The sequence below is a fragment of the Nomascus leucogenys genome, chromosome 17 (genome assembly GCF_006542625.1).
Source record: "Nomascus leucogenys isolate Asia chromosome 17, Asia_NLE_v1, whole genome shotgun sequence".
In the NCBI taxonomy this organism is placed as follows: domain Eukaryota; kingdom Metazoa; phylum Chordata; class Mammalia; order Primates; family Hylobatidae; genus Nomascus; species Nomascus leucogenys.
Window position 1 is genome coordinate 44,073,635 of NC_044397.1, and position 10,081 is coordinate 44,083,715.

Sequence of the window (10,081 nt, forward strand, 5' to 3'; positions counted from 1 at the left end):
TTTGCTAACCCAGTGCCTAAATCCAAGTGTAATGAAAACCTTTTACATGATCCGGTAGGAGAAGTGGGACAGGCCAGGTGGGGGTGTGGAGAGGGCAGGGATCCCACATCACCCTGCTCCCAGGAAGCTCTGGGTTCCTCTCGCAGCACAGCCCCTGACCATTTCCTTCTTCCCCATCTTGTTTGCAGAGCCTTTTAATCGGCCGTCTACATTCACAGGCCTAGCAGCAGTTGGTGGCAATGCCTTCGGGGGACTTGGAAATCCTTCTGTTAGTGAGTACCTCTAACTTTTAAAAATCTGCCTTGGACTTTTTATCTATCTCCTGTGATCCGCATATGGCTCAAGACCTTTCTAGAGAAAAGGAAACTATGCTCTGGGGCGGGGTGGGGGGCGGGGGGGGGCGGGTGCGGGTTCTATCACTGCAAAAGCAGGCCTTCACAGTGGGGTGAGGTGGAGGTGTGCAGAGCCACCACTGTGAGGGCGGCCCCCCGTGGCTATCCAGTTCTGAGGGGCAGGAACGGCAGTGTAGTTGATGACCACAGGGAGTTTACTCCAGTGCGGAGTTTCATCCACATCCCATCTTTGCTCTCCAAGATTTTGGCTGCAGCTCACACTAGAAATGAAAGCAGTAGTTACATTTCATCTTGCCCATGACATTCGTGGAATTGAAAAAAGCACAATGAAAAATAGCAGGAAGACAACACCAGGCTTGGGATAATCAGGATTTGGCAACATTTTATTCTCCATCATCTAAGAGGACTCTGCAGTTTTCTACTCTTAAAAAAGCCCATCTCGATTAGGAGAAGAATTACAACCCCATCTCACGTTCTAAACATTAGTATTTAGTCGCTGAATATGCAAATTATTTTCTTTCATGCTACATACCATATATTCCAGGTACAGGAAGAGCTAAAACGTGTCTCTGAGCATACCGTCACAGGTCGGTCTTTATTTAAAATACAGGAAGGAGACCTGTGTGTCTGTTGAGGGCAAGGTCCTGTCTGGTCTCTGGTGACACTTGAGAGGGCCGCGGTGGGTAGAGGAGATGGTGACTTCTACTGTGAATTAATTTACAATTATTAATCCAAATCCCACCATCATAACACACCCTTCTGCATGCCTGGAACTTCTGCATGCACCAGATACGTTGAATTAGGTCATCTCAATACCCATTTGGTCCCTTTTCCTTTTTAATTTCGCCTGCCCCCAGCTTTGCTTTTGGTTTTAAAAAGAAAAAAAAGCTGTGAGCTACCTCTCCAGTGTAGGACAAGACTTCCTCTAATGAATTTGTTAATCTCCTTTCCTTTTCCAGCTCCCAATAATATGTATTCATTTTAACTCTGAATGCTGTTAAAAGTTTTTTGGTAAGTACCTTCATTACAGCAGATTATATAATTTCTCTTAAACCTTTTTGTTCTCCACTTCACCATTTCAGCACCCAACTCAATGTTCGGCCACAAGGATGGCCCCAGTGTGCAGAACTTTAGCAACCCTCACGAACCCTGGAACCGGCTGCACCGAACGCCTCCGTCGTTCCCGACCCCTCCGCCCTGGCTGAAGCCAGGGGAGCTGGAGCGCAGCGCGTCCGCTGCAGCTCATGACAGAGATAGAGATGTAGATAAACGAGACTCATCTGTTAGTAAAGATGACAAAGAAAGGTACGGAAAGAAACCGCTCTCGAGTCCCCATGGGGGAGCCTGCTCTGTGCCAAGTACCAGTGGAACCAGCCGCCTACCCTCCCTGTCCCAGCCTCGTGCTTTAGCTGCCCCAGTAGCCTCAGCTCCTCCCCACAGCCAGTGCCCGCAGCCCCTCACAGTCCCCATGGCCCGTAGCATATGGTGACCGTAGGAGACAGCAGAGCTAGCGACAGATTCCTGTCTCAGTCGCAGTTATACATCAGCATGTCCCAAGTCCCTGTTAGTGTATCCAAACAGAAATCTTTCTCTAGAAGACAGGGAGTTGGAGCTTCGGGCCAGACACACACAGCATGAATCAATTCCATATTTGCTTTCAAGTCCGTGCAGTCCATTAAACCATCCATAGGTTTTTCTCGCTCTTTGCCTCTTTTTGTTTTCTTTTAGAAAGCCATGTTTGCATTGCCTCATCATATTTTTCTCAAATTTTGTTCAAACTCAAAGCCTGGGGCTCACAGATGACTAATAAAATTTTACTCACCTAGATGTAGAGAAACGTCGACAAGCAGTTTTGGTTTGGTTTTGGTTTCACTAGTGGATAATTTTGTTAACCGTTGTCTCTGCACTTGGTAACCCATGCCTTAAAAAAAAGTAGCGTTAAAGAGGGAGTGTCTTGCAGTATTTTTTCCAAAGAATATCATACGCATTCTTGACAAAAAATGTCTCTTTTTTTCTTTCTTTAGGCTATTTTCAGTTTAAATGAACTGATAAGGAATGCACAAATATGCTTGACAGAAAATACCTAATCCCAATTTCCTTGCAGTACTTAAGATTCAAATTTGATCGGAATCTTTAATGTTTCTTTTCTTTGTATACCGTGTATGTATGTGTGTGTGTATATCCTAGTAATTTCAAAGAATTCAACTTTGCAGGCTCTAAATGGGGCAAATTAGTAGATACTCATCAGAGGCCATCATGCTGACTGATAAAAGAAAAAGACAAATTTTCCTTCAAGGCAGTATGATAACAATCTCTTAACCACTGGGAGGAATGTTTATGACATTCAGCTCTGAGCTGTGAACTGCCAAAATGAGGCACGCCTAGCAACCTAACCTGGCCGACCCTAGGCCACGAGCTCTCCGTATACAGCCTGTCACTAGATGCAATGCAGGATGTGGCCACAAGCCCTTTATGTGTTTTTCTGGATGGCGTCAAAATGGCCTCTTGGATTAAAGAAGTCAGGAAGCTTAATAAATAAAATATACTCTTCTTCTCTGCATGTGGGCAGGAAACAGCCCTTATAGGGGAGCCTCCTGAATTCTCTCACTGTGGTCCTCTGATCCTTGCACACCAGCACCAAGCCAGCGTGGCAGCCTGCCGCTCTCAACTTTGCCATATCTGTCTTGGCACCATCCGTAAGACTTGCCTGGTCTTAGTTTTAACTCAAGTTTTACCTTACTGTCATTCCATTTGTTTTTGCATTTTCTGCCCAATACTCTTGAGCCCCCATCCAAGACAGATCTCTAACATTCTTTTCTCGCGTTTTGACTCACAGCTGCTCTCTAAAATTGTTTTCAATGTCCTCATGAGGTTTTGTGTTTAGGGACCTGCTTTTCCTACTGCCTTCCCTCCATCTTCTCATCAGCCTTTGGCATTCTTATCCCATCTGGTGCACAAGTGCTCTTTGCAACCCACAAGTCCTCCAACTGTGGCTTCCTTTTGAGCCTCTCTCACGTGCTGTGTCTTGGAGATGGCTCCGTATCCACGTTCTTTGCTCTGAAACTGGTCACTTGTCCTTGTAAGGAGCAAGAGACTTCTGTGACGCTGACGTTGAACCCTTCCTTCCACTGGCTCTGTGTTGCAAAGTTGGAAGAAAAGTGATACTGGGCGTTGGACTCTTAAAACGTGATTCTTAACACTAGATGATCCCGAGAGTCCAGGCAGTGGGGCTGGAATGCCACATCACGGCCTTCTTGACCACATGCAGCCATCTTGGCTTTCTGGAAGCTCTTCTGTGCTCTTGGTTGAGGCTCTTACATGCAGAGAGATTCTTGCTCCCGACAGACTCCCCCTCACCCTCATCCCTCGTCCGTCTCCCCCATTAAGCTTCCTCTAAAATCTAGGTAAGTAGGATGAGGGTGGCTGGCTCTGCCCTGCCCAGGGCATGGGCACTGCCTTGGCGACCATGGGAAGCAGCCCCCAGCCTGTCCTCTTCACACCACCATTTCACCCGCAGCCCCTGGCCCAGCCCACTCACCCGTTTCATTTCATCTGCGTCCTTGTCTTCCCCTCTCTCCCCCAGGGAAAGCGTCGAGAAGAGACACTCCAGCCACCCTTCACCAGCACCTATCCTCCCGGTGAATGCCCTGGGACATACCCGCAGCTCCACTGAACAGATCCGGGCTCATCTGAACACTGAGGCTCGGGAGAAGGACAAACCCAAAGAGAGGGAGAGAGACCACTCGGAATCCCGCAAGGACCTGGCCGCTGACGAGCACAAGGCGAAAGAGGGCCACCTGCCCGAGAAGGACGGGCACGGCCACGAGGGGCGCGCCGCGGGCGAAGAGGCCAAGCAGCTGACCCGGGTGCCGTCTCCCTACGTACGGACCCCAGTGGTGGAGAGTGCCAGGCCCAACAGCACCTCGAGCCGGGAGGCCGAGCCGCGCAAGGGTGAGCCGGCCTACGAGAACCCCAAGAAGAGCTCCGAGGTCAAGGTGAAGGAGGAGCGGAAGGAAGACCACGACCTGCCTCCAGAGGCCCCGCAGACCCACCGGGCCTCGGAGCCGCCGCCTCCCAACTCCTCGTCCAGCGTGCACCCGGGGCCCCTGGCCTCGATGCCTATGACGGTGGGGGTGACGGGCATTCACCCCATGAACAGCATCAGCAGCCTGGACAGGACTCGCATGATGACCCCCTTCATGGGCATCAGCCCCCTCCCAGGTGGAGAGCGCTTCCCGTACCCTTCTTTCCACTGGGACCCCATCCGGGACCCCTTGAGGGATCCTTACCGAGAACTTGACATTCACCGGAGAGACCCGCTGGGCAGGGACTTCCTGCTAAGGAACGACCCGCTCCACCGGCTCTCGACTCCCCGGCTGTACGAAGCCGACCGCTCCTTCAGGGACCGGGAGCCTCACGACTACAGCCACCACCACCACCACCACCACCACCCGCTGTCTGTGGACCCTCGGCGGGAGCACGAGCGGGGAGGCCACCTGGACGAGCGGGAGCGCTTGCACATGCTCAGAGAAGACTACGAGCACACGCGGCTCCACTCCGTGCACCCCGCCTCCCTCGACGGACACCTCCCCCACCCCAGCCTCATCACCCCGGGACTCCCCAGCATGCACTATCCCCGCATCAGCCCCACCGCGGGCCACCAGAACGGACTCCTCAACAAGACCCCTCCGACAGCAGCGCTGAGCGCACCTCCCCCGCTCATCTCCACGCTGGGGGGCCGCCCGGTCTCTCCCAGAAGGACGACTCCTCTGTCCGCAGAGATAAGGGAGAGGCCCCCTTCCCACACGCTGAAGGATATTGAGGCCCGATAAGCCGAGAACAGGAGCAAGAACGAGGAAGAAGAAACCCAGGCAGACACCGGGCCAGATTTGAGAGACAGAACTCCTGCATGACTCACACAGACTGGGGGGAAGCCCCACCCCTTCCCCTTGTAAAAAATGTATAGACTCAGTGCATATTTTGAAATGTTTTGTATATTATATGTTGAGATTTTTCAGATCTTTCAGCCCAGTCGTATGTTCTCACGTCTCCTACTTTTTGTTTCTCGTATGAAACTTTTTGATTTGAACCAAAACAGTGAAGATGACAACACACACCAATTGGATGATAATTGGGGGGGGCGGGGGGGGGGGTAAGTCCACGCCATCCATCGTGCAAAATTCTTTCAGATGAGGTGGGAAGGCCGTGTACATAGTTATGTAAAAAGAGATTGCTTCATGAGCTAATGGTTCATATATGCAAAAGGGTAAGATGAAAGCTTTACTTTGTACAAATGTAAATAGATAAAGATTAAGTAACATAATACATTAATACTTCTTAAAATGTGCTATTTGCAAACTTACTTAATATCAATGAACACAGTCGGCTAAGGCTGTGTTCCCATATATTGTTATAGACAGCTAAACCCTTCAACTATGCAATGAATGTTCGGGCTTTTCACAAAAGCCCGCCTAACTCAAAGGAGCCTTTTCAAATCCATTTACAACATACTTAAGGTCATATTTTCCCTGAACAAGCGCTTACGTGATATGACTCTGTTTTCCTTGCTTGTTTTTTTTCAAACGGAGAAACATCCTGTTTTGCAAATTGGACCCCAGGCTGGAACTTAGCATCTGAAGTTGCCACTTGTGGGCTCTGGGGGAAAGTGTAGCCCTGGAGAGGTAACTGAGGACATGAGCAACCGGTGCCAGGGAGGGTGGGATTTGCCAGATGCCAAAATCAGGGGACGGGTGGTGGTGTCTGTCAGACACACACAGGTCGCCAGTGACTTCACACACACCTCATGTGAGAACCATGCCTTTTTTAGTGTGTCCTATTTCATACCTGTACACACTTCCTCGTTTTGTAATGAGATTTACTTACACCCAAACAGATCCTGAAAGAAAGCTTCAAGTTTTCTCAGATGATGGATATGTTTTCACTGTATTCAATAACTGACGGATGTAAGGTGCACATTTCCCGATGTGACGCACTGTATTCCAGCTGGTGATCAAGTCTGGGAACAGCCGTAACAGGTCAACCTTGTGGAGCCATCGCGAGTTAGAGGGTGAAAGATGGCAGAAAAAAAGTCTTGTGTGTGAGTGTGTTTTTTGAGTTTGCATCAATCTTAATGTCTCTTCATAATACTTTTATAATACATTAAGCCTCTTGTCTACATATTTGGAGAGAATATGACTTTACTAGCAGAGAAATACAATATATCTTGTCTACTGGACTGTAAAATATATGTATGAAATAAAATTAGTTCCATTTGGTCTTCTAGTATATTAAAGTGCTATCTGACGTTATCCTGTTTTTGCAAAAAAAAAAAAAAGTTAACTACAGACCATTGTTTCTAATAAGCAGAGAGATCTATTTTAGTAGTAAACTGAAGGTTTAGTTGTGAGCTTCAGATTTTGTGAACTCCAGATGTTGTGCGGTGTTTTTTTTTTTTTTTTTTTAAGACAACAACTAAAAAAAATCCAAGGAATATGTACACTGGAACTGTAGTGGTAGCTTTCAGTATTGTAAAGAGATTGTTCTATACGGACCTTTTTGCTGTTTATCCTGTATGTAATAAAGTCCTTTCTAGATCCTATGTGAAAAGAAAAGTGAAGCAACTGAATCTTCAGCATGTTCTCATCGGCGGAGCCTTCTTGTGTAATGTAAACTGTGCCATGTTATTAAAAAATGTGAACTAAGCTTCCAGCTGCCTGTTTGTGTGAGGTGACCATCATTACCTTAGGGAAGAAGCCATACCTGTACAAGACCGGGCTCTTGAAAAGAAACACCTCGAACCCAGCCCATGTGAGAACAGAAGGCTCACCTGCAGTGGCTGACCACCCTACCCAACTCGGTTAGTGTCTCACCAATTCGTTACTGTAAACATTTGCACCCCACACAGTCGCTTGTGGTTTGTTTTCTGGCGGGGGCGGGGGGTTCTGTTAGTTTTTTTGTATGTCCAAGATACTGTAAAAGTCAGGTACTTCTGGATTTTGTAGACGTATGTACAGTGTGGGCCACGTTAGCCAGTTCTGTTTGTGCCTGGCTACTTCAAAACTCAGCGAAAGTGTTTGCTTTTCCAGCAGTGATGAGAAATCTGACCTAGGGCCTGTGACAACAGTTTCTGCTTCCTCGTTCTATTGCCTTTCAATCTGTGGACTCGGGTCAGTCATATGTTACTTAAGACCTTCCGGATTTTTTTTTTCCTGTCTTAGCTTTTTCTCTCTTTTAATTATGTGTTGTAGTCCTCATCAGTTTGCAGTCTCCCTGTCCTCTAAAATCTGTTTTGTTTTTTTCCATGATGTTAAAAAAAAATGTTAAATTTTCTTGTACTGACCTGATGAAATTGCTATTTGGATGAGATTGTTTGCATGGGTGTTTGTATGTTACTAGGGAAAAAGCAAAAGCAGTTCAAGCCAGCAAGATCTGGGTAGCTGCTGAATGGGAATCAGAAATGTTCAGAAGTTGGCGGGGGGCAGATCTGTGGTTGGCGAGTGCTGTGGACTCCCGTGGTTTCACAGGGGCATCTGAGAAGTGCATCCAAGGCACTGGAGAAGTCAGTCCAGGGCGAGAAAAGGGCACTGAGAAGTCGGTCCAGTTGCAGACATCCGCTAATCTGGGCAGAGCAGTGACTTCTTGAATAAAAGCCCATTTCACTCAGCCCTGTTTTCCTATGTTAATAAATGACTCCAAACTGGAAAAAATAAGGAAGAAAAGCCCAGTGGATTGGAAAACATGATAAACACTGTGTTTTTCCAAATCAGGCACTTCTCAGGGCCCTGCAGACAGTAGCAGTGGCGCCTTGCTTTGCTATTTTTCACTGCTCCAATTGTACACCTATTTAGACGTCGCCATCTGCAATGTCAGAACGTAAGAGTCAAGCTCTCAAATCAGCCACGGTATTTAATCCCCGGGGCTTCATTCATCTCACCCTTTGCATATTTTCCCCCTAATTACGCTCAGCTCCTTGGCACTGATGGGTACCAGCACCAATTTGATTTCCTGCTAACCTATAGATGCTCTAATTATCTCCCCCATCTTTGACTGACAATGATCTTGTTACCTTCTAATAGTACATGACAAGTAAAATAGCGAATATAATGATGCAATAATTAACCACTTTGGATGGATATTTGCCACAGCATTTGCTGTTTATCCATTTTTCTGCCTCAATCAAGGTAGATGAGGGGAAATAAGACACAATTGTTGACATTTTTTACATATGTAACATAAAAAGAAGTTGAAGACAGAATTTTGCAGTGCAGGTAGCCGTGTACTTGTGGGGTGCCCAAGGCCTTGTGTGTCTGTATTCGTGCTGGAAAACAAATTAGGCCTCAGTGGCATCAAATCAGTTGAAGAAAAGAGGATAACAAATGTAACCTGGGCTTTTTCATGTTATTTTTAAAATTCTGCCTTCCTTTTTTTCTGTGCATTTCTGATTTTTTTTTTTTTTTTTGAGACTGAGTCTCGTTCTGTTCCCTAGGCTGGAGTGCAGTGGCATAATCACGGCTCACTGCAGCCTCCACCTCCCGGGTGCAAGTGATTCTCCTGCCTCAGTCTCCCGCGTAGCTGGGACTACATACAGGCGCCCACCATGCCCAGCTAATTTTGGTACTTTTAGTAAAGACAGGGTTTCACCATGTTGGCCAGGCTGGTCTCAAACTCCTGGCCTCAAGTGATCTTCCCGCCTCAGCCTCCCAAAGTGCTGGGATTACAGGTATGAGCCACCACGCCCAGCCTGAAAAATTCTTAAACATTCAAAGTTTTCTTGCAATAAAATAGGGTTATTTTCCAGGTAGGAAATTACATTATCTAAGGCTGTCAATTCCACAATATGGAATTGCTAGTCTTTGCCACTGTCACAGATACTAAGCTAAGGTTTTCATATCTCACGCCCAAAATGCTACAAGTTCCTATTGATGAGCTTGGTGAGGAGTCCTTGGAGCGCAGTCATGGGGGCTGAATCCGCCCCTTGTGCCTTCATGGTTGGTGACCCCGCGCGCAAAGAGCCTCTTTGGAACTCAGTTTCTTAATGTGCAAAGTGACACAATCTTAACAAAATGAAGCCTAAAACATGAAGGTCGTAAGCCCAAAATTCATCAGCATGGCGTGGATGGAATTTTGCTGTGTGCCGTCCCAAGGTTTATAGAAAGTGTGGACTGGGTAGAGAATGACCCACAGCCCACACACAAAGGAAAATAACTTTTTCTAAAACTTTAGTGGCAGCCAGGCAGGCAGGGTGGCTCACACCTGTAATCCTAGCACTTTGGGAGGCCAAGGCCAGCGAATCACGAGGTCGAGTTCAAGACCAGCCTGGCCAACATGGTGAGACCCCATCTTTACTAAAAATACAAAAAATTAGCTGGGCGTAGTGGTGGGTGCCTGTAATCCCAACTACTCGGGAGGCTGAGGCAGGAGAATCACTTGAACCCGGGAGGCGGAGGTTGCAGTGAGCTGAGATCACGCCACTGCACTCCAGCCCAGTGACAGGATGAGACTCTGTCTAAAACAAACAACAACAACAACAAAAAACTTTAGTGGCTAAAGATTCTTGCTAAAGATTTGCTGAAATGTTTGGCAAGTCCAAAGGGAATGTGTGGATGATTACAGGGCTTCTAACTCACAGGTGTTTCTCACCTGGTAAGGGGAGGGGCTGATTAAAACAGCATCTGGTTAAGACACCCAGGATATTGTCACAGAATCGCGACCTGCTGTTCTACCCAAAA

The 10,081-nt window shown here is 47.4% G+C and overlaps 1 protein-coding gene across 6 annotated transcripts in view; it reads left to right on the forward strand.

Annotated features, from left to right (window-relative positions):
* The window catches only part of AUTS2 (activator of transcription and developmental regulator AUTS2), a 1,215,593-nt gene extending 1,208,538 nt beyond the window's left edge, over window positions 1-7,055 (forward strand). For all 6 annotated transcript variants that reach the window (XM_003276049.2, XM_003276050.2, XM_030796682.1 and 3 more), the window contains 3 exons: window positions 189-272; window positions 1,436-1,658; window positions 3,937-7,055. In XM_003276049.2, coding sequence (XP_003276097.1) covers window positions 189-272; window positions 1,436-1,658; window positions 3,937-5,185 — 1,556 coding nt within the window. In that variant the 3' untranslated portion in view covers window positions 5,186-7,055. The remainder of the gene's footprint in view (window positions 1-188; window positions 273-1,435; window positions 1,659-3,936) is intronic.
* The last annotated feature ends 3,026 nt before the right edge of the window (window positions 7,056-10,081 follow it).